General features: G+C 34.8%; 2 protein-coding genes across 3 annotated transcripts; one reads left to right on the top strand and one right to left on the bottom strand.

The window, feature by feature from the left end:
• Positions 1–10,578: 10,578 nt before the first annotated feature.
• On the bottom strand, positions 10,579–20,471 carry LOC131626689 (putative pentatricopeptide repeat-containing protein At5g37570). 2 transcript variants are annotated; one of them, XM_058897534.1, is made up of 5 exons: positions 19,380–20,471; positions 17,646–19,282; positions 12,279–12,644; positions 11,448–12,152; positions 10,579–11,369 (listed from the first exon to the last, which is right to left on the bottom strand). In XM_058897534.1, exons 1-2 carry the CDS (start codon positions 20,401–20,403, stop codon positions 18,585–18,587), a joined length of 1,722 nt encoding a protein of 573 aa, XP_058753517.1. In that variant the 5' UTR covers positions 20,404–20,471; the 3' UTR covers positions 10,579–11,369; positions 11,448–12,152; positions 12,279–12,644; positions 17,646–18,584. The 2 variants fall into 2 exon arrangements, with proteins under 2 accessions (XP_058753517.1, XP_058753512.1); XM_058897529.1 differs by lacking the exons at positions 10,579–11,369; positions 11,448–12,152; positions 12,279–12,644 and adding an exon at positions 14,940–15,073.
• On the top strand, positions 14,456–16,151 carry LOC131626702 (cytochrome b561 and DOMON domain-containing protein At4g17280-like). Its single transcript, XM_058897540.1, has 2 exons — positions 14,456–15,091; positions 15,250–16,151. The coding sequence occupies exons 1-2, from the start codon at positions 14,456–14,458 to the stop codon at positions 15,832–15,834; spliced, it is 1,221 nt and encodes a 406-aa protein (XP_058753523.1). The 3' UTR covers positions 15,835–16,151.
• Positions 20,472–24,379: the final 3,908 nt, after the last annotated feature.

A 24,379-nucleotide genomic window follows, 5' to 3' on the forward strand; every position in this document is an offset into this window, starting at 1 on the left:
TGTTCGTTGTCTAAAACTTCAACTTCAGGCTCTAAATCTGCAAGATTAGCCCAAGAAGTTTTCAAAAAAGTCATATCTTTATTGACTCTATCAGGTGTTTTGTGTTCATGGTTTAGTATGTGGTTTAAATCAACATCCTCTTGTATTTCTATTTGAGTAGCATCAACAAATTCACAGTTAGAGGATCTATCATCTACATCCTCAATGAACTTGGTAGGTTCAGGAGTCAAAATGTTCTATCCAAGACAACTTGTTAGATGGTGTTGACATTCTCAACTATATTATTGATATGGATGTCTACGTCATCTTGAGACAACTGCTCAATGTTGTTGGGGGTTGTCCAAAGTTAAGAAAGATAATTCTTAGAATCCTTTGTCAAGCGATGTGATGCCCCATTTGCCCAGGGCACTTCAAAGGGGTAATAACTTACTACGCAAGGCACCAACCTCCATGGAGGTTGTTTCTTTAGACCAGATTATTCTTGCGTGGAGGTTGTGTTTGCAGGCTTCAAGACCGACTTGATATTCCTCTTCTGGTATAGTGATTGCTACTCTATCACTTTTGAGCACATGTTGAGGGCGTTGTGAGGTAGGAATGTCACACACATTGTTAACCGCCTCTGCAGAGGTTTTCACACTTTTTAAAACTGATGTTTATAGTTGGAGTTTTCGATGCCTATGATAACAGACATGGCCAAAGAATGATGATAGGTGTTTTGTCAGTATTGTTGTTGGTGGGATTAGCCCTGGAAGGCTGTGTTTAAACGGGAAAAAGTTAGGGTTAGATAAACCGTGTAAAATTCTTCGTCATAATGTTTGCATATATACTATGCTCTTTGTAGAGCATCTTTTGTCTTCAACTTTCTTTTTAGAAGGTCAATCTTGATAAAAAAAATATAAACTAAACACATATTTTTGATCATATTTATCACAAACTAATATATCTTTAATTATACTAACAACATTTTTTTTTATTCATTCAAATTTATACGAGTCTTAACAAATTTACATGCTATATCTTTACAATACACAATTTGGTGAGACTAAGATGTGTTAAAGCATTTTGTTTTCTTCATTTTTCCAATAACTTTCATTTACAATTTAAGACCAGAAGTGTTTTGAACTTCATACATGATGGATGGCTAACTCATTTTTTACAGCGTTTTTGTTATGCGGTTGTATCGCAACTTGGATCCTCAGCAGCCTTGTAACTAGCAGCCATTTGGGCAGCCAATTAATGGTCATTCATTGGATGCATCAAGTGATTTAATTTTATAAATAATTGATTATTTTAATAATGGATAAAAAATGATTAAAAAGGAAATTAATTACTATGAAATCAAATGTTCAATTTCTTAATAATTAATTAATTAGTGATTGAGAAATTAATTTTATATTTCTGATTAAATATGTTTTTGACCTTTTAAATATATCAATTTTATTTTTAATTCACTTAAGATTTTCTTTTAAGTTTTAATTCATATAAAATTTTCACTACCAACTTTAGTTCCAGACTAATAATTTAAATATCTAACTTTTATTAATTTGCCCATAATTTTAAATTTAAGTTTTTTTAATGACAATTTTAAATTTAAGATTAAATTGTTGAATTAAATATTAAATAAATAAATTTAAAATTAATTAATTAAATTAAATAATAAATATATATGCTAATATATTTTAATGTTATATTATAACAATACATTTTATCTAAAAAAATTGACTGAAAAATACAGCCTAAACATTTATAAAAGTAAAATATTAAAATTAGTAATAAAAAAAAAATCTAAAATCTAAAATATATTGAAAGTAACAAGATGAAAAATAAAATTATTGGTAAATAATACATTATAAATTTATGAACTTTATGTAACTGACGTTTGGATATATCAAGTAAATTGATTCTATAAATATACTAATTGTTTATTAACTGATAAAAATACTGATAAAAACAGAAATTAATAAATATGAAATGAACTATTATATTTCTTCAATAATATTCTATTTAAATTATAAATTTGAAACTAAAAGTAGTAGTGAAAATTTTACATGAATTTAAATTTAAAATAAATTTTTAAATGAATTTAAAAGAAAAGTTATATGGACTACAATATAAAAAAGAGTTTAACTGAATTAAAAATAAAATTTATTATATTCAATAAGAAAAAAACATAGTTCATCTTAAATATAAATTAAATTATCAATCACTAATAGAACATTTGATTTCATAGTAATTAATTTCCTTTTTAATCATTTTTTATCCATTATTAAAATAATCAATTATTTATAACATTAATTCACTTGATGCATCCAATGGCCATTAATTAGCTGCACAAATAGCTGCTATATCGTATACCAACTAGAGCTGTCAAAATAGATTAGCCCATATAGGTCGGCCCGCCAGGCCCGAAAAATCATAGGGTTTGGGCCTTAAAATTAGAGCCCATATTTTTCAGGGTCTTTTTAGCCCAGCCCTGAAAAACCCGTTATCCATTAGGGCTAGCCCATATGGACCGTGGATAGCCCATTAAGCCCGCATAATTATAAATTTTTAAAAAATATATTAATATTTATATTATCTTACTCCAAAATAGCATATCATTTTTCTCACTTCACTAAATTTTATCTCTATTTTATTCAATGTTTCTCTTTTAAATATTATACATTAATATAATCAACATTTTTTCATCGCATTATATTAGTTTTTCTTTTATAAAAAATATTCAAGTATTATTTTATACAATTTAGACATATATTATATTTAGAAACACATTATAATATTTATAAGAGATAATATAATACTTAAAATGTATTATGTTTAAAATAACATAATTTAAAATTTTATTTATAATAAATATTATGGAGTTTTTATTTTAATTTTTTGTAATAAAAAAAGCCCATTTAGTGTTGGGTAGCCCGAAGCCCATCTTGGACCGGACTCGGATAGTAAATCTCGAGTCCATATTACACCGGACCTTTTTGGCCCAGCCCTAAAAAACCAGGGCCCACCAGGGCCGACCCGTTTAGAGCCGGATAGCCCATTTTAACGGCTCTAATACCAACTACCAAAAATGACTCGTTCTTAAAGTCCATGAGCATATATTAAACTCTAGAATAACAAAAACGACAGCGTACACCAATGATAGAAATTGCCAAGTAAAATTGGCTGTGTCTGTTCAATGAAATTAGGGTGTGGTGTGCTACATATTTTAATTCTTTTAATTATAATAACTAAATAGTTTGACCAAAAATTAATACTCTCAAGGAATAAAATATCAACCACTTTTTTTTTTTTAATTCAAATATCAACCACTTTAATCTAGCTACTTACTACACGCTAATGCCTTTTTTTTTTATATTTAATAATTTGATTATGTTTGAATCAAAAGTTTAATTAGTAGTACTAAGCAGTCTTTGGAGTTTAATTCAATATTAAGATCTTACAAAATCATTATTAGAACCGGCTAGGCCTAAGGCTCAGAATAAGCTGAAAAATAATGTAGAGTTTACACTTTTTCAATTATTATTCTTTTCCTCTTTTATGTTGAAAATTAATTAAATGTGTAATGAAGGTTTACACATTTCAAAAAGGTGTAAGAATACAATTTGAATGATTAACTTCTGAATAAAAAAGTATTTGTATTAACTATAAAATAAAATAAAAACTTTAGATTTAAAAGATTATTGAGCCGCCTCACTCATTCACCTACTCCTAGTCCTTCATGAATGGTAAATTGATTATGTATAAGTTGCATTATGTTTTCTTAAGTCAAGCAAATATATTGAATATACAAAAGAAAAAATATTGAATATTAAAAAAAAGAAAGTGGTAGGGAGCAAAATTATTCAAATTGTTAAAGTAAGCTTTAAAATCTTAAATGATAAAAACAAATGAAGCATGTTTTAAAATTGCAAAACTCATAAATCATCCTGGAAGTCAACGAGGGTTGGCGGTGGAGTCGACGCCGTGAGAGGCCGATTGACAGTAGAGTCGGCGTGGCGGGCGGTTGGGTTCGTCGGGACTGAGTTTGGTTTTCTCAATTTGAGTGTATTAGGTTTCGTTGTTTTTTTTTTCCGGTCATGAATCAATTCATTAATGTTTTGTGTTTTGGAGTTGTAATGGATCTATTGGATTTCAGAAATTATAAATATGTGTCTTTATCATTCTTGACTAAACAACCTTCAGAATTTTAAAGATGAAGACGGAGATAAGGGTTTGTGAATGCTAGTGGTAATTTTAGAGAGGCAAAGATAAATTTCTAAGAGTGCGTTCTTGAAACTTAGAAAACCCTTGGAGACATCTAAAGGTAATTAAGAAATACTTCTAAATACCTTAAAATTGTGTGATTCATATATAAGAAGTTGGAAAAATTAGGAAACACTAAGGTAGAAAATAAAGTTTGTTCTTGGGAACTTGAACGACTATTATTTTGTAACTTATTTGTAATATTTTATAACAAATAATGTAAGTACAGTGAATCAGAGAGATGCTCTCCCCCGTAGAGTAGATCGTTTGATTGGACTGCGTAAGCAAGTTATTGTGTTTAGTATCTTTATTTTATAGAGAATCAGAGAGCTCCACTCTCCCATAGAGTAGAAAAATTGATCGAATTGCGTAAACAAATTATTATGTTTCTTCTTGTGTCAAGTTAAGATGTTGTCTTATTGCATAAATAATTATTTTTGTCGAAGACCATTTAAGTTGGTTGCCATTGTTCTTTGTCTCTGTAACACTGCAATTTTTTATATTTAATTTTTAGCCGAATCTTAGAGTGTTTTTAGTTTAATTATTTAAGTTGATGAACCTTGAGTAGAATTAGTCGAGAAGTGGAGATTTGTGATTTAGTAGTAAACTAGACTTAATTAAATTTTTCATTAATTTAATTAATTATTAGAGAAAATATGAGAATATGAGTTTTGGGACAATAAAGTAGACTTTTAAAGAAATTAGGGAGGTGTGGGAAGTTTTTAGAAATTAATTAAAATAAAGGATAATTATATTTTATTTATTTAAGAAAGAAAAATAGGGAGAGTTTGCCAGTACGTGAAAAAGTTGTGAAAGAGACAAGAGAGAGAAGAGCAAAACCTAGGAGAGCAAGAATGGGAGAAAGGAATTACATAGGCAAAGCTTCAAGTTTCTTCGAATTCGATGTAAGAGGGAAACTATTCATGTATGGGTGTTTTAAGCATATGAATAGCAATGATCCTTTACCCTCTTTCCTTCTCCCTTTTCTTTTCTTCTTTGATGATATTTAAGACCGAAGAAGGTTTCTGCAAAACCTTTCTAAGACGTTTAATATGACATGATTTTCTTTTGTACCTTGTTGATTGTAGATTTTGATTCGATAATTTAAGTTGACGCCTTATAATAAGGATAGAGTATAAAAGTTAGGAATTAATAAAATATGTTGATGCCTTATGATAAGACGAGAGTTGAATTGATAAACTATGTTGACGCCTTATAATAAGGGGAGAGTATAAAAGTTAGGAATTAATAAAATAAGTTGATTCCTTATGATAAGACGATATTTGAATTGATAAATCATGTTAATGCATTATGATAAGACGAGATTATAAGTTATGTATTAATAAAATATGATGATGCCTTGTGATAAATGTTGAATCTGTGATGTTGATGTGATAAAATGTTGAATTTGTGATGTTTGATTCATATTGCTAATGTTTATGTTTATTGTGTGTATTAGGGCGGTTGAGACTCAAATATGCGAGCTTTTGGATCTGTTCAATGGAAGAAAGCGAAAAAAATCATAGATAGACATAGAAGGGAATTAATTATCTTGTTTGACGTGTAACTTGAGTTTCGTAAATCTGTTTGAGGTGTCGTCAGTTGTGTTAGAAAGCTAACACAATAATATTTCATTTGAACAAAGGAAATTGGGTCTAGAAGCGCTACAACAGTAGTAGTTATCTAGTTTTTTATACTAGTGACGTGTTATTGGTTCAAAGAGGGGATCAATGACGAGTCTGAGACTTTGGTCCAATGACGAGTCGTAGGTTCAAAGTGGAACCTGAGACGAGTTTTGAAGTTGGAGGTTGATATGAGTATTACATTTATATTGTTTTTCGCATTCATGCATCATGTATATCGAAGATAGGTGAACGAACTTCGGTCTAGTGAAGAATTTCTCGTTCATAGGGGGCCAGTGATGAGTCTGGGACTTTGGTCCAATGAGTATTACATTTATATTGTTTGTCGCATTCACTCATCATGTATATCGAAAATAGGTGTACGGACTTCGGTCCAATGAAGAGTTTCTCGTTCATAGGGGGACCAGTGATGAGTCTGGGACTTCGGTCCAATGTTGGATCTTGGTTCAGAGAGGGGACCTGTGACGAGTCCTGGTTCGGAGAGAGGACCAGTGACGGTATTAATCAGTAATATAATTTTGACATTTAAAAACCTTGGTACCCATGTATTAGAGTAGAGGAGTGAATGCATTGCATACATAACTGCATTTGTGATTGATTAATTTTAGGAATAATATATGTGATTCATGAATGATATTATAGAGTTATCCTTGTTGTTTTATGCACCATTAACATATATTAATGTATTCTCACTCCCTGTTTATTTTTGTGTTGTTCTTTGCCCCGGTGGTACAGATACTCAAGTAAAGAAGCCTTATATGTTATTGAGTTGGAGGATGGCGTGGTAACCTTCTTTGTGGTTTATCGCTTTTGAGTTCACTTTAGTTTCGCGTGTCACTCTGATAGTGTAACACTGGGATTGGTTATCCTTTGTTTTGTGTTTATAAAAGGCGTTGAACTGATTTCTTTATGTTTTGCATGATATTTTATTAAATAAGTGTTTGGGGTTTAAGATGTTGCATAGTTGGTATCAGAGCATATCAGTTCATTTGGCATAGGTTTTGTGAACTTGTTTGTACCTTGGTGTTCAACATGTGTGTAAAACATTGTCGATACTCTTTTTTCTTTAACTGTTATCCAGCTGGAAGCCGCGAGTGGGAATAAAAGAAGTGGGGGGAGGAATCGTTGATGGTAGCATGATGTGGGAGTTAGAGGGCTAGAGGAGCGAGTCTTGTCCTGTTTTCTTCACGTAAATTTCGAGGGAGAAATTTCTTTAAGTGGGAGAAATTTGTAACACCCCAATTTTTTATATTTAATTTTTAACTGAATTTTGGAGTGTTTTTAGATTAATTATTTAAGTTGATTAACCTTAGGTAGAATTAGTGGAGAAGTGAGGATTTGTGATTTAGCAGTAAACTAGACTTAATTTGATTATTTATTTATTTAATTAATTTATAGAGAAAATATGAGAATATGAATTTTGGGGCAATAAAATAGACATTTAAAGAAATTAGGGAGGTGAGTGAAGTTATAGAGAGTTGAAGGGAGTTGTTAGAAATTAATTCAAATATAGGAGAATTATGGTTTATTTATTTAAGAAATAAAAATAAGGAGAATTTATTCATACGTGAAAAATTTGTGAAAGAGGTAGGAGAGAGAAGAGTAAACCATAAGAGAGCAAGAGAAGGAGAAATGAGTTTCATAGCCAAAGCTTCAAGTTTCTTCAAATTCGAGGTAAGGGTGGAGAGGAAACTTTTCATGTGTGTGTGTGTGTTTTAAGCAGATGGATAGTGAGGGTTACCCTTGTTCCTTCTTCCCTTTTCTTTTCCTCTTTGATGATGTTTGAGGCCGAAGAAAGTTTGTGCAAAAACCTTTCTCAGACGGCTAGTATGATATTATTTCCTTTTATACCTTGTTGATTGTAGATTTTGAATTGATAAATTATGTTGACGCCTTATAATAAGGCGAGAGTATAAAATTTAGAAATTAATAAGATATATTGATGTCTTATGATAAGGCGAGAGTTGAATTGATAAATTATGTTGAAGCCTTATAAGAAGGTAACAGTATAAAAGTTAGGAATTAATAAAATATGTTCACGCCTTACGATAAGGCGAGAGTTGAAGTGATAAACTATGCCAATGCCTTATGATAAGGCTAGGATATAAGTTATGAATTAATTAAATATGATGATGCCTTATGATAAGGAAATGGTTGAATTAATAAATTATGTTGATGTCTTATGATAAGTCAAGAGTATAAGTTATGAATTAATAAAATGTGTTGATGCCTTATGATATGACGAGAATATAAATGTTGAATATGTGATGTTGAATTTGTGACGTTTGATTCATATTACTCATGTTTTAGTTTATTTGTGTATATAGGGGCGGTTGTGACTCAAACATACGTGTTTTGGATCTAGTCAATAGGGAGAAAAATGCAAAAAAATTGTAGATAGGCATAAAAGGAGATTGACCGTCTTGTTTCATGTGTAACTTGAGCTTCGTAAATCTGTTTGAGGTGTCTTCAGTTGTGTTAGAAAGCTAACGCAATAATATTTTATTTGAAGTGAGGAAATTTAGTCTAGGAGCGCCACAAAAATAACAGTTCTCTGGAGTTTCATACTCAAATTTTAGTCTTGCGTTGATCATCTTGTTTCATGCGTACTGGAGTTTCGTAACCCCGATCGAGATGCAATTAATTGAGTTTGATATGTTTTAGAGTCGATTTGAATCAAGAGGATGTAGTTTTGAGTTATTTGATATTTTAGAGTTGAGTTTGATATGTTTAGAGTTGTGTGAATTAAATGATTTTAGTTTGAGTCGTCTAATATGTTCATAGTTGAATTGAAGAGTAAATGAGTTAAGGTTAGAGTACACCTTATGACTCTTTATTTTTGAATAAAAGTGGAAGAGTTATTTGTGAGCTCTAATGAGTTTCGAGTAAACCTTGTTGAGTGTTGATGTTGTTTTTACCATATTGATGAACATTGTTGAGAAATTATATATTTAACTATTATGCTGAGTTATAATCAAATTGTTGAGTTATGTTGAGATGTATGGTTCAGAGAGGAACCATCGTTGTGACCTTATAATGAAGATGAGTCAACACAAAACAACCAAATAACCAAAATAGAAAAATTCATATTGTGAAGCAATCAAACAGAAGAATCAATGGGGATGGGGCTGCAATAAATCAACCAAACAAATCCAAACTAAATCAAACAAAATAGAATTAAACCAAATCAAATTAAACTGATCAAAAACAAATCAAACTGATTCAAACCAGATCAATTCAAACCAAACATAATCAAATCAATCAGAATCAACATAGAGAGGAACTAAACAAAACTAAACTAACCTAACCAGAAATTCATATCCCACACACGCCATGTATACAATACACACACCGAGGGAGAGATATGTCAAGAACAACTCAACGATTCAATCAAAGATTTTTTCTTCAATAGAACCAATCATTAAAATCAAAACAAACATTTTTCCAAACTTTTAAAAATTCAATAGCATGAGCAACGACTAATTCGATAAGAATTGAAACAAACTCTAGATATCTTATTAAATGAGTTTGAATCTCATCTCATAAGTTAACTTAAAGAATGAGATTTTCAAAACACATTTATACATTAAAATTCGAAAACTTACGAAACTTCAACCGCACGATATAACTTCAACAAAAGTAAGGTTCGATCCCCCGCAACTGTGATCGGGAGGGGGTTTGACCCACTTAATGCCAGAGCTGATCCCCCAAACCGGACTAAACCGGTGGTGATAAACCAAAAAAAAAAAAAAAAATTTTAAATTAAAGTGTCATATCCTAACTTTTAAAGATAAAAGTTAACTGTAATTATAATTATTCAGTGACTTTGGAAAAAATACTTTCCCATTTAAAAAATTAATTTGCCTATTCACTCAATACTAAAATGACCCGTAAATTAGTTTTTAATAATTCATTTTGTTCGCCTGTATAAAAACACTTTTTCCCTAAAATCATATGATTTTTATTGTTTTTTTTTAAATAATTATAGCCAAATTAATTCTCATAAAAGACTGAAATTGTGTTAAAAAGAAAAACCAGCTAGTGAAAACTTATGCTATGCTTCTAGTAGACTAATGTTAAGCAATTCTCAGTTAATAAGACGTATCAAACAACTAATTTTATAAAGTCAAAATGGGTCCGGTCCAATCTTATATTTTATTATGGGTTGAATCGTAAAAAACCAAAAAAAAAAACACAATCTTATCTTTTTGGCCATGTACATTGAGTTTATGTTTTTTGGATTGGATCAGGGCCAAGTGGGCTTAGAGTGGCCTATTAAACATAAACAATTTTTTTATAGACCCTTCGGAGAGGAGAATCCCTGCTGAAAACTCCAACATATCTCTAACTTCGAAGATGCATCTCCAAAGTCTTTTTTTTTTTTAGATTTTTGCAGAATTTGGAGATGCATCTCCGAAAACACCAATTTAAGGGTGTCCCCGGAGATGCATCTCCAAAAACACATTTTTGGGTGTTTTCAGAGATGGATCTCCGAAATATGTAGGAAATTATTTTTTTGTTTACTAAACAATGGTTGGTCTTGTATTTTAAATTAAACGACAATGCAAACGACAATGCTTAAAGTAAATAGTGTTTGATATCAACTAAATATAAGACGCATTTTGAAATAAAATACTAATATTATATATACAAAAAATAGTGTACGTAAATGTCAAAATAATACAACCCGAATACCAAAAAGTCAAAAATAGAAAATAAATAGGCAACTGCTATCGAGTATGTCTAACCCTAACTCCCTGGGACCTCCTCTGCCTCGTATATGCCACCGCACCGGCCGCGTCACCGACCATCCTCTCCAAGATGGCAATTGTCTCTGGACCGCCGTGCTCAATGATACCTCGGTCCAATGCGTCCTGCCCAAGCATCTCTATCCGCTGGCATATCAGTAGGAGATCAGTGGCATGGTCATCCTAGGCCTGCTGGTTCTCCAAGATCTCCTTGTGTGTTGGCCTAGGAGCTCCGCGAGCGTCGGGTGTCATTAGAGGATGTGACACGCGATAGAACCATGTCACGTACCCCTCTACACAGTGCCACTCCTGGTGGCCTCCTTACGCCGATACTCCTCCGGGACCAAATGATGCGCCCACTCCTCAAATATAGCAGTGAGCTCCACTCGAGTAACTGTGTCGGGAGCAGCCTCATACGGTGACCTCGATATCATCTGCACACGTCCAAACTGCCTCATGCACCGCTCCGGCAGATACCTCACCATGGTGTTGGCCCCGCATGCCAACCATCCAGAGTATAACGCGATGCGGTCGAATGGGACAACAACACGGTAGTCGGTGAATGGCGTCCAACGTATGTCATCGTGAGTAGTGTGGTTGAGGTACCCGCGATATGGGTCCACTGCATTATTCTCTCTTTGGAGAACGTATCGGGCGGCCCTGGGTAAAGCGTCAGTGTACGCAGGATCAATGGGAAGCCGTGGATGCGGGAGAAGTACGAGATGATCCAACCCTGAAACACAAATACGATAATATGTTAAAAATAAATATGAACCATAAATAAATGTGAAATAATTAAAAAGAAACGTACCGTCATGAGTGTACAAGATCCAGTCAACTGCTTGGTCCTCCAGTTAGAGGCTTCATTCACCTTCTGGTATAGGTATACCAGAATAGCTGCCCCCGAGTTTCACTGGTCAATGGTAGTCAGGCCCATAAAGTAGTGGAGATATGTCTTGTCGACGTAGGTTGCACTTTTGTCCACGAAGAGTGCAGTGCCTACCAAGAACATGAACCAGCACCGCAGAGCGCAAACACGATAATACTCTGTAAAAATCTTGTCACCCTCCTGCTCGGACTCTGCCGCCGCCACCAAGTGGTTCTCATACAGGTCTCTCAAACTGAAGAAACGGATATGAGCCCCACTCGTCATCCGACACTCATAACCAGCCATGTTTGGGTCCATACACAGATAGTTGACCATCCACTCAATCGCCTCGACCCTCTGTATCTGGGAATGGTGCAGCAGCCTCCCTCTGATCGGCAGGTGGAGTAGACACTGAACATCGTGCAAGGTGATCGTCAACTCTCCAACAGAAAAGTGGAAAGAAGACGTCTCTTTGTGCCAGCGCTCCACGAAATCCCCCTGCATGTCGTGGCTAATAGTGGAATAACCGGTCATGTACAACCCGCCAAGCCCGGAACCAGCTACAACATCAATAAACCATAGGACCTCTGGTTTAAACAGATCAAAAATCTTCCGCGCATGGTTAACGGATTTTATCGTCGTCCTTTCCTATTACAACAATAACAAAAACAAAAAAGATTGTCAGTTAGACCGTTAGGAGAAAGTGGAATAAAAACCTAATTAAAACACGGTTAAATAAAACACGGTTAAATAAAAACCTAAATAAATAAATACCTTTCCCGCCCAGACACGTCGAATGACGTAGTCGTAGTAGTAAATCAGCACGGAAGTGTCCATAGGCCTTTCCGGATAGCCCTCCTCCTCCTCCCCGCCCAGAGGGTCAGCATCAGGTATCTCCTCCTCCTCGTGTCTCACCTCCTCCTCGATCTCCTCTTCCTCACGTGTCACCTCACGAGAGGAAGACGCCCGAGCCAGCCGACTCCTAGATCCAGATGAGGAACCAGCAGGCGCCTCATCCGTTTGGACGGGTACTGGGCCTCGTACCCGTGTCGATATCAATTGTGAGGCCCGCTCGCGTCGAGCCGATGCGTCTAGGTCTCCGTACCCTGTCTAAGTCGTGCGGGATTTCTTGACATTTTCCTGAAAAAATTGAAATCGGTCAGAAGGCGAAACAATCAAGAAAATTAAAAAAACAATTCTGAGTTCATTTTGGAAGTGCATTTCCGAAATTGGTCAGAGAGGTGTTTTCGGAAGTGCACTTTCGAAACTACCTGTGAACTCCATTTTTGCAGAAAACCCACATATTGCCCTTAATGCTTCAAAATCAAATTTTTGCTATCTAAACAACCTCAGTGACATATAATAACTAAACCCTATAACATTTCACTAATTTCCAACAACCTTACTATGCATTTCAATCCTAGAGTTGAAGGATGTAAAACTTACAAATTGGAAGCTTTGAAACTTGGCCTTTTAAGTAGTCTTTGAAGGTTGTAGAGGAAGTTTAGAGAATCAACTTTGTATAGTAGTAGGAAAAAATGGAGAGATTTTTGAAAGTTTTGAGTTTTAGAGTAAAATGAAAAGGGGGAGTCTGTTTTGTTTAAACTGCAAAACACATGTGTTTTTGGAGATGCATCTCCGAAATCACCTTTTCGGAGATGCATCTCCGAAAACACTTTTTTTAAATAAAAAAAATGATTTCGGAGATGCATATCCAAAATCACCATTTTTTGTCTTCGGAGATGCACTTCTGAAATATAAGGGCGTTTTTGGAATTTCACTGCGGTTCCTAAGAAGGTATGGGGTTGGATAAAAAAATTGTCTAAACATAAATATATAAAATATTTTTAGTTAATTTAAAAAAAAAATGAGTTAAGATATAATTGTATAAGTGGGTTTCAAGTGAAATAGAAAAGTTAAAGAGGATGAAAATATGTTTTCAAAATGATGTTTGATAAATATTAGAGATAACATTCAGTTCTTCTCTGTTTTTACATAAATATTTTTGCGGAATTCATATATATGGATGTTGATTTGATGAATATTTTAAATATCACTTACCTAAGTATATGATTCACTACTTATAATACTTATGTTATGTAACTTTTATCCATGACATCTTTCTTATAATTTTTTCTTTTGACTTTGGGACCCTAATAATCCAAAACTTGTGCCGAGAGGTACGGACACTGACAAAACATTGTTCTTACATAGGAATCGAACCCGATATAATAATATTGAAATAATGGACTAACTGATCCATCGAGCCACATGGCCTATTAGAAACTGGGTCGGACTCAATTTTAACTGCCCATAAAATAACCAGACCGACCCACTTCGATCTCTTGATATGCTTTGGCCCTCCGGGTCAGAGCGGGTTGTATCGCACTGACGCCATCTGACGGCTCTAATTAATAATTATAGAAAAAAATCTCAAAAGAATTAATTAATGTTATGACACGGTCAAATTAAAAGTTTTTTTTATAAGCAGTAAAGTTTCTTTTATGATCAGTGGTAGTACTATTTTATAATATTAACAAAGGCTTATATGTTTAATCATTCAAAAATTGTACGGTTTCCATCTCATATGTACTTTTTTTGACAATTTCCTTTTTACATATAATAAAATAAGATTTGTATGATTTTTTCTTCAAAAATTTGTATAATATTATTATTATCCCTCCTTTCCGCCATCATTCCACATCAACAACCAAACCCCACCAACTCTTTATAAATAATTGAAACTTTCTTCTCTACCCCTCTCATATTCTATTCATCTATAACACTTATTTATTTACATCACAACAAGAGAAAAACATAACAAAAACAAAAATTCCTTTGAGCTAGTTCTCAAAGACATTATTTGGTATAATATCACAAATTTCTTCAACAGTTTCAAGATCATACCATAACAGAATCCACACAAAGGAAGAAGAAGGATCATTAGTTTCATGTTAATGGGTGACATGTTGAGACTCACTTTGGCCTTATGTGTTATAAGCAGTGTTTTTTTTACATCTTCAGCTCAAACATGCAAAAACCAAACATTCACAGACAACAAAGTATTCACAACATGTCGTGATCTTCCACAATTAACCTCGTATCTCCATTGGTCATACGATCAATCCAGTGGCAAACTAGACATAGCATTCATACATGCTGGAATCACTTCAACAAATAGGTGGGTTGCTTGGGCTATCAATCCCACCAGCACTCTCGAGCCGGCCATGGTTGGAGCTCAAGCTTTGGTTGCTATTCCACACGCTAACGGAAGCACAACAGCTTATACTTCATCAATTGCAAACACACTCACAACGTTGCAACAAGGACCAATTAGTTATCCTAGTTCTGGTCTTTCTGCGACATATCAAAATAACGAGGTTACTATTTTTGCTACTTTGACTCTTCCAAATGGTACTACCTCGTTGGTTCATGTATGGCAAGACGGGTTTCTATCTTCTTCTGACTCTTCTCCTCAAGAACATAGCCATGAATCATCCCACACAAACTCTAGGGAACTTTTGGATCTTGTTTCTGGTACCTCCCAAGCTGTAAGTGGGATCGGTTCACTTCAAAGAAGAAGAAATGTAAGTACCTAATGTTTTAAGGATTCAATTGATATACGCTAACTTATAAGAATTTTTACATCGTGTTATGTGTCTGTGTCAATGTTTTATAGTTCGATATGATTCGTGTTTGATTAGTTGGTTTTTGAATCTAAATTATTCTTCTTCTTAATTTTCAGACACATGGAGTACTAAATGCAATAAGCTGGGGAATCTTGATGCCAACAGGTGCAGTAATAGCAAGATATTTGAAGGTATTCAAATCAGCAGACCCAGCATGGTTTTATCTTCACATAACATGTCAAGTCTCAGCTTACATAATTGGATTATCTGGATTTGGAACTGGTCTCAAACTTGGTCATGACTCAGAGGGTATTGAATATGACACACATAGAGCAATTGCTATTGTTCTTGTAACGCTGGCAACTCTACAAGTATTTGCTCTGTTTCTGAGGCCAAACAAAGACCATAAGTTTAGACTCTACTGGAATATCTACCACCATGTTATTGGATATGTAACCATAAGCCTTAGCATTGCGAATGTTTTTAAAGGGTTTGAAGCTTTAGGAGATTCTGTAGGAGATCGTTACAAGAACTGGAAACATGCTTACATTGGAATAATCGGTGCTTTGGGGGGAATTGCTGTCTTTTTGGAGGCTTACACATGGATGATAGTTTTGAAGAGGAAACAAGTTGAGAACAAAACTTCACATGGTGTTAATGGTGCTAATGGATATCAACCATATGGTTCTTCTACCCTCTAGGTGTAGGAATCATGTGTAGAAAGATTATATTGAATTTTTTTGGTTATTTTTTGTGTCTTTTTATTACTTTTAGACCCCTTTGTATATTTTGGGTACTTCAGCTTGTTCTTAAGGTAATTCTTTTGAGGTAATTCTTTCACAGGATACTTACTTTTAGGGGTGAGTTTTGGTGTGTGTTTTATACATTGTATCACTTTCTATTTCTTTATATTTGTATTTATTGTTTAATTATGTTTTACTCTTTCTATGTTTGTTGGAATTTCAAATATCTTTATTACTATATAACGTTCTTTGGGAGCAACACCTTTCTTTAGCTTATGGCAAAAGCAAACTAAAAAATGGTGATTTTTACTATGAGATTTGAATGTATGAATCAACTGAAATTGAATTAAAAAAAAAACAAGAAGGGTTCAAACCAAAACCAACTCATTTTTTAATTGTTTCTAATTTTAAAACATTATTTTGGTGTAAAGTCCAAAGTTAGACGTTGAAACATACAACTCAAATCCTCTGTAAAAAAGATTCGGTTAGATACACATAGACTTGGTCAAAATAAGGATATGCTAACTTAAAGTGAAATATAACTTAGAGAAATTACACTAACTAATAAAAATGAAATTACACTAACTAAAATCCAAATATAACTTAGAGAAATTCATTAATCCTAGGTTTTGTATTCATCTTCAAACTACATTTTTCTTTGTTTTCAAACCAAACATGAAAGAGACATTCATGCCAACTCACTTCATGATGGATGGCTAACTACTTGCCATATTTTTTAGAAATTTTTATTTTTAAGATAATACCAACTACAACCCAAAGACTCTCTTATATAATATAAATATAATATAGAAAGAAACAAAAGCATGGTTAAAAACGATGATGTTTCTTGGCAGCCGGCTCAATAGGCCATATGTGAATGGAATCATTCTAAAGCGAGTTGTATTATAATACATGTGTCATTCTAGAGAGAAAAAAAGACTGGATTAAACTAATAATTTGGTGAGAGAGATCACAATAGAAACACAAAAATTATTAAAGTTATTCATACTGCTACAAGTAATTCTGACAAAATGAATTAAATTATAAAAATGCTAACAAGTATCAAGTGTCTTTAAAACATTGAATAAGAAATGAAATGATTTTATTTTTAACGAGACAGTTGACTAATTATTTTGATCTATTTTGTTATTACGTTGAATTTTGGCCTATAACAACAACAACCAAGCCTTATCTCACTACGTGGGATCGGCTACATGGTTCAACTTTTGGCATAGTGTTCCAAGCAGGACCATGCTTCTATCCAGGACCATGTTTCTATCCAAATCATTAATTTCAAGATCTTTTTTAATAACTTCTCACGTAGTTTTTTCTAGGCTTTTCTCTCTAGTCGTTTGACTTCTATCTATCTCATCTACTCTCCTTACCATGAAATCTACATGCCTAAACCACCTAAATTTATTTTCCACCATCTTTTCTATTATAGGTGTTACCCCAACACTCTCTAACATTGATCTAATTCTCCTAAATTTAATTTTTTTATTATTTTTCTTTTAATAATATTCGATTAGAACTGGGCGGTATGAATAGCCATAGCACAAACTAACGACTTATCACATTCACATTGCATGTCCTTCCGACACAATTTTACATAGATGACCACAAAATGAAAATTCATGCAAGTTTTCCCCTCACAATGTTTGTTGTTGTAAAATCTTAAAGTAATAGGTAAATAGAATAAAAAGTTCTTTTGGAAAACATCACTTAAAAGTTAATAGAGACTAAGGGAATAGTATAAATAAATCAAGTACCTGACACAATGCAAACCCTTAAGAAGATCTGGATGCTCTCCAACGGTGTAGTGTGGTGCAAAGTTTTTTTAACCAAGCCACTATATCACCTTGCGAGGAATCAATTTTACATGAAAATTTTTCTTCCAAATGCTTGATGAAGTAGAGGGTCCAGGTTCCACTCTTGAACTACAAGACATATTCTCTTGTTAAGAATGAATGTATCCAAATAAAGTCAATTGCAGTCCAATCATAACACCGGTCAGTGCCACGCCGCTGATAAGAAGGATAGGACCACGCCAATCACATACCGTATTATTACTTACAATGGCCGTCATTTACGTGGGATGGGAAACTCATACCAAGGAACTTCAAATTTGTGTTCAAAGCAGTCTTCCACATGCAAGGATTGTTTCAAGTAATCAAGGATAATGTATTCACTTGTGTCTGGTATATCTTAAGGTATACCCCAGGCCCCAGCAGAGAGGCTCTTCGTATGGGAAACTCTACATCTCCTCGTTCCCATCCTCATCTTCATTATATCAATTCTGCACAATAGAATATGTATTTTCTGCTTCTCGGGCACAATACATTTCCAAAACAGAAGCATGGAGCTGGTTCGTACCATCAGATTGATTGGCAAACCTTTCTTAATGGCTTCATGATATGATGGTCCAGAATATAAAGCTCGTCCCACAATTAGGGAAAATCTTCGAACATACAAGCAAGTAGGCAACAACATATGACATGCAGTGCTTTTCTGTAGCACCATCATCTCTGAAAAAAGGTGAGTCCGTGTCAGTGTCTGTGTCCGACACCGACACTTGTGATTAGGATTAATTTATTCATTTTTTCAAATTATAACCAGTGTCGACTTGTCAATGTTGGTGTCGTGTTTCCGGCGTCCGTGCTTCATAGACTCAAGACAGAAAGTAATCGGGAAAACATAAAAGAATATGTCTAACTGGATGAAACTAACAAGCAATGTGCTTCTTCTTGATACTGGCCTTTGATCTCTCTCTGTATCCAACTATACCCTGAAGGTTTTTTCATTCCTTTTTTACTTATCAACTTCTTAACTTCTTCTGCACGCTCCCATTTATCATTTGCTGCATAAGTGTTTGCTAAAAGAACATAATTTCCAGAATCAGTAGGGTCAATCTCAAAGAGATGTCTGGCAGCAGTCTCACCCAATTTCATATTTCCATAAACTCGGCAAGCTGCTAATAAAGAACCCCAAGTTGTTGCATCAGCACAAGCCGAATTCTCCTTTATGAGACTGTATGCTTTTTCCAATTGGCCAGCCCTACCAAGAAGATCAACCATGCAAGTATAGTGCTGAGGTAAGGGCTCAATACCATAAACCTCAGTCATAATCTGGAAAAATCGACAACCTTCTTCAATTAGACCTGAAGCGCTACATGCATTGAGGACCCCAACAAATGTAACTTGGTTTGGCTTTAAACCTTCCTGCTGCATCTTTAAGAAAAGATTTATAGCATCCTGTGATTTCCCGTGCTCCGCAAAAGCTGCAATCATTGCGCTGTAAGTATACAAATCTCTGTAGATCATCATGCTAAACTCCCTCCATGCTAAGTCTATATTTCCACACTTTGAGTGCATGTGGATCAATGCATTGGAAACAATATGTGTCCTTTCTGAGATAAAAAGAAATAGGTTCCAACCAAACAAAAGGACAAAGGTCAGTGCCAAGCATTTCTAACGTAAAGAAAAAACCAATAAGGATGAACCTACCACAGAAACCCTCCTCGATATGGTACGTCAATGAGCTAGACATTCTAATGTCCCTGAGTTGAGCACAAGCTGATATAGCACCCACCATTGCCACCTCAGTAATTTTAATCTTTGCTTGTCTCAATTTCTCATACATCTCAATAGCGTCCTTTGTATATGCATTTTGGGCATAACAAGCCAGCATCGCTGCGCAGATTGATGGATCCCGTGGCACTGATATCCCATCAAATATTCTTTTGGCTTCGCTCACATTTCCTAATTTCCCATACCCAGCTATCATTGCAACCTGTGTTATCACGTCCTTGCCACTCATGACATCATACAATTCCTTGGCAGCCTTCATGTCTCCACAGTTTGTATACCCAGCAACCATAGTAGTCCAAGTAAAAGAATTCCTTTCCCCCATTTTATCAAACAACAACCTTGCATCAACCATCTTCCCCACCTTAGCATACCCGCAAATCATAGCCGTCCAAGCAACAACATCTCTCTCAACCATTCCATCAAACACATTACGTGCATCACACACCCACCCACATTTCGCATACATATCAAGAAGTACTGTTTGCACAATCTTGTTACCAATAAACCCTGAATGCATCACTCTTGCATGCACTTGTTTCCCTTCAACCAAAGCAGGGACACGCCCGCACGCGTTGAGGACTGATGAGAACGTGAACTCAGACGGAATAATCCCATTTTGATGCATTCTTGAGTAGGTGGAAATAGAATGACGAAAATGGGTGTGATGGGAAAGGAATGCACGAATGAGAGAAGTCCATAGAAAGCAATTGGAGCAGTTTGGCATTGTATCAAACAGTTTGTGGGCATAGTAAAGATTGGATTTTTCAGCACTGAAGTGAAGAACCCGAAGTAGCAGACGATCAAAAAGGTGATGGGATGGTTTTGGAGTGAGGAGTTTGAGAAAGAGTGCATGGGTTTGTTTAAGATGAGCAACGGTTTTGGCATTGTTGAGCAATTGGTTTAAAGTAAGGTGGGAGAATTTTGAAGTGGTGATACTCATTGATGTAAATTCAATTTAGTTTTAATAATATAATTTTTTTTTGGTTAATCTTTTCTTTTACGCATGTATTTTTCAAAACAATGCATTTACGACGGGTAACTAACTGTAATAGGGTGTGTTTGTTTCATGGATACAAAATATATTCCTGGGAACTTAAGGTTGGAAATAAAAATACCTATATTTGTTAGAAGAAAATAAAAAATTGTTTCTAAGAAAAAATTATACTCATGAAAGAATTTCTCTCATGTTTAAGCATGCTATTTTATTTATAATTATTATTTTCTATCTATAATTATAATATATTATTAATTAAAAATAATTTAAAAATAAAAGATTCCTAGACTTTTTAAAATACTTTCCAAACACTTTTTATAAAAACTTATTCCTTAGAATGTTATGCCTGGGAAAATTATTCCAGGGATTAATTTTTTATACCGTGAAACAAACACCCCCTAGATATTTTTCTATATCAACCCTCAGCAAAAATAATTTTTCTCATTTTTCTATTTTTTTTTCTCTCATCGTTTTCATCGTTGTCTTTTTTTTTTCTTCAAGAAATCAAATCTTTGACGATGGTCACCTTCAATATAACCATCAAATTAGAAAATGCCACCACATTTCGGATCGATACATTTTAATGTCCTTTATGTTGAGATATTATTAGATTTGTTGAGATATTAGTGGGATTGATATTATTAATATAATATCAAATATAATTTAATCTAATAATATCAAATATAATTCAAGTTGGGTAAGCTCAAGCCCAATTAGGGTTGTATATAAATAGTTATAGGTTGTATCCTTATTTGTACCATTTAAGTGAATAATATAATCCTTATTTTCTTTATTATTCCCTCTTTCTCTCCTCACTAAAAGTGTCGCACGCACTAACAAATTGATATCCAGAGCTTCCAGTTATTGTTCCAAGGAACGTGAATCAATTGCTACAAGATGAATGGTACTAATGGCAAATTGATATCCAGAGCTTCCGGTTATTGTTTCAGGGAACGTGAATCAATTGCTGTAATATGAATGGTACTAATGGCATTCCGAATTCTCTTCCAACTCTTGACGGCAAGAATTGGATCCGATGGAAGAAACAAATGCAATCCTTATTTGGCTTCCATGAAACTCTAGAAGTGGTTACAGGCGGCGTACCTATGTTGGCTGCAGATGCAATTGAAGCATAGAAAACAGCCCACAACAAAGTCAAGAAGAAAGATTGCAAGGCTGCGTATTGCATTCAAACGGAGGTAGATTCAGCAAACTTTGACAGGATTTCTCATGCTGAATCAGCGAAGGAGACATGGGATATTCTGGTGAAGTATTATGAAGGAGGTGAGAAAGTCAAGGTTGTCAAGTTGCAGACCTTGCATCGACAATATGAGTTGTTGTCGATGGGAGAAGACGAAAAGGTTGCAGAGTATGTGTCGAAGGTGCGGAAACTCGTCCATCTCATGAAGGGTTGTGGTGAAACTCTAACCGATAAGATGATAGTTGAGAAGGTAATGTGTACATTGACCTCTCACTTTGATCATATTATCGTAGCTATTCAAGAATCCAACAAAGTATAAGACCTAAAATTGGAGAATCTGGTTGGTTCGTTGGAGGCCCATGAGATTAGGATTGTTGAAAGGAAAGGAGTTCATGATTCGATACAGGCATTGCAAGCTCAGTCATGGAAAAGAATGGTGGTTCCAACAAATTCAAAGGCAAATTCGACAAGAATCAGGGAAAGAAGCCTTGGTCGAACCCCCACAAGCAGCATGACGAAGATAGGACTTCTGAATCCTCAAAAGGGGGAGGAGGAACCTATCGAAAGGACAAAGAAGATAAAAAGGTAAGGGTGTGCAGTGCTATAACTGTGAAAAGTGCGGTCACATGTCCAAACATTGTTGGTACAAGAAAGGCAATGGATGGACAAAAGGCAAGGACGAAGGAGCGAAACTTGCACGCCAAGATTCAGATGATTCTGAAAGTGGTATGGTGGTTATGGCTACAGTTGCAGATAACCATGTCGAATCCAAAATGTGGTTTCTCGACTCGGGCTGCTCGAATCACATGACTGGTAAAAAGGTGTGGTTGTCAGATTTCGATGAGTCGAAGAAGAGCAAGGTAAAACTTGTTGATAATAGTTTGTTGCAAGCAGAAGGTACTGGCAACATAGTTTTTCAGATGATGAATGGAGCAAAAGCCATGATCAAAGATGTGCTTTATGTACCTGGAATGAATTGCAACTTACTAAGCGTTGGACAACTGGTCGAAAGAGGTTTCTCAATTGTCATGAAAGATGGAGTTTGTAAATTGTTCGACACCCAGAACACTTTGGTCTTAAAATCCTCGTTGTCGAAGAATAGGACGTTTAAGACTATGATTAGTTCGACAGAAGTTCAATGTCTTAAAACTGTTGTCGACCACAAGGATAATTGGTTGTGGCATTTGAGGTTAGGACATTTGAACTTTCGATCACTTAATCAACTGATCGCTCAAGATATGGTTACTGGTATTCCAAGTCTTGAGATGCCCGACAAACTCTATGAAGGATGTCTGGTCGGAAAGCAATCAAGAAATTCTTTCGTATCGACTATTCCAATGAGGTCATCTTGCATACTTGAAGTGGTACATTCAGATGTATGTGGACCATTCGAAGAATATAATCTTGTTGGAAACAAATATTTTGTTTTGTTTGTTGATTAGTTTAGTCGAAAGTTGTGGATTTATGTGATCAAACGAAAGGATGAAGTATTTGAAATCTTTAAGAGGTTCAAGATACTTGGCTAAAACTAGAGTGAGAAGAAGATCAAAGTTCTGCGAATATATGGAGATGGTGAATACACATCTAAGGTGTTTAAAAATTTCTGTGCAGAACATGGTGTTGATCATGAGGTAATTGCTCCTTATACGCCTCCACACAATGGAATTGCAGAAAGAAGAAATAGAACCATATTGGATATGGCAAGATGCATGCTAAAGCAGAAGAATTTGCCAAAATCTTTATGGGGTGAAGTTGTTTCGACTGCAGTTTATATCTTGAACAGGTGCTCTACCAAAATGTTGAAGAATAAGGTTTCTGAAGAAGTGTGGTGTGGCAAACGACCATCTGTAAGTCATCTGAAGGTGTTTGGCTCTATGTGTTACAAGCATGTTCCTGATGCAAGAAGAAGGAAGCTTGATGACAAGAGTGAACCTATGATTGTGGTAGAATATCACAAGACTGATGCATACAGGTTATTCAATCCAATAGATGAGAAGATTGTGTTAAGTCGAGATATTGTGATTGATGAAAATTCTGCCTGGAATTAGAATTCTAGTAATTCAGTTAGCAAGCCATTGTTGAGCTCTAACGTCGACGAAGAAATAGTTGAAGTCGAAGTCGAAGGAATTATTGAAAATCCAGTTGAAGATGCAGTCGAGGTCGAAGTAGTTTCTAACATTCCTGACACAGTCGAAGTCGAAGAGGATGTAGCTGGCACAAGCCAAAGACCTCAAAGAACTAAAGCTCGTCCAACAAGACTTCATGATTATGAAGTGATGGGTGATGATAAAGTCACACCAGATGGAGAATTAGTTCATTTTGCTTTACTTGCCGGTGCTGAACCAATCAACTATAGCGAAGCTTTGAAGATTAATCAGTGGAAGTTAGCTATGATTGAAGAGTTAGGCAATCAAAAGAAACAACACATGGGAGTTAGTCGAATTTCCAGCACATACAAAGGTTATCAATGTGAAGTGGGTGTTCATATTGAAACACAATAATGCTGATAGGTCGATAGTAAGATATAAAGCAAGGCTAGTAGCTCGAGGGTTTCTTCAAAGAGAAGGACTCGACTATTATAAAGTATTTGCTCTAGTAGCAAGACTGGAGACTGTTCGACTAGTGGTAGCATTGGCATGTGTTGCACCCCAAAATTTGCCCTCTTTATTTGAGCTATAAGTTAATAACGACGTTTATTTCGTCATTCAAAAATTGAAGAAA

This window comes from Vicia villosa, linkage group LG1, assembly GCF_029867415.1.
Source record: "Vicia villosa cultivar HV-30 ecotype Madison, WI linkage group LG1, Vvil1.0, whole genome shotgun sequence".
Taxonomy (NCBI): Eukaryota; Viridiplantae; Streptophyta; class Magnoliopsida; order Fabales; family Fabaceae; genus Vicia; species Vicia villosa.

Excerpts from the sequence above, each read along its gene's own strand:
- LOC131626702 (XM_058897540.1), top strand. The coding sequence starts at position 14,456 with ATGTTAATGGGTGACATGTTGAGACTCACTTTGGCCTTATGTGTTATA. Across the intron at positions 15,092-15,249 it reads CACTTCAAAGAAGAAGAAAT|ACACATGGAGTACTAAATGC; the intron begins GTAAGTACCTAA and ends CTTAATTTTCAG.
- LOC131626689 (XM_058897534.1), bottom strand. The coding sequence starts at position 20,403 with ATGAGTATCACCACTTCAAAATTCTCCCACCTTACTTTAAACCAATTG. Across the intron at positions 19,283-19,379 it reads TATCGAGGAGGGTTTCTGTG|AAAGGACACATATTGTTTCC; the intron begins GTAGGTTCATCC and ends TTTTTATCTCAG.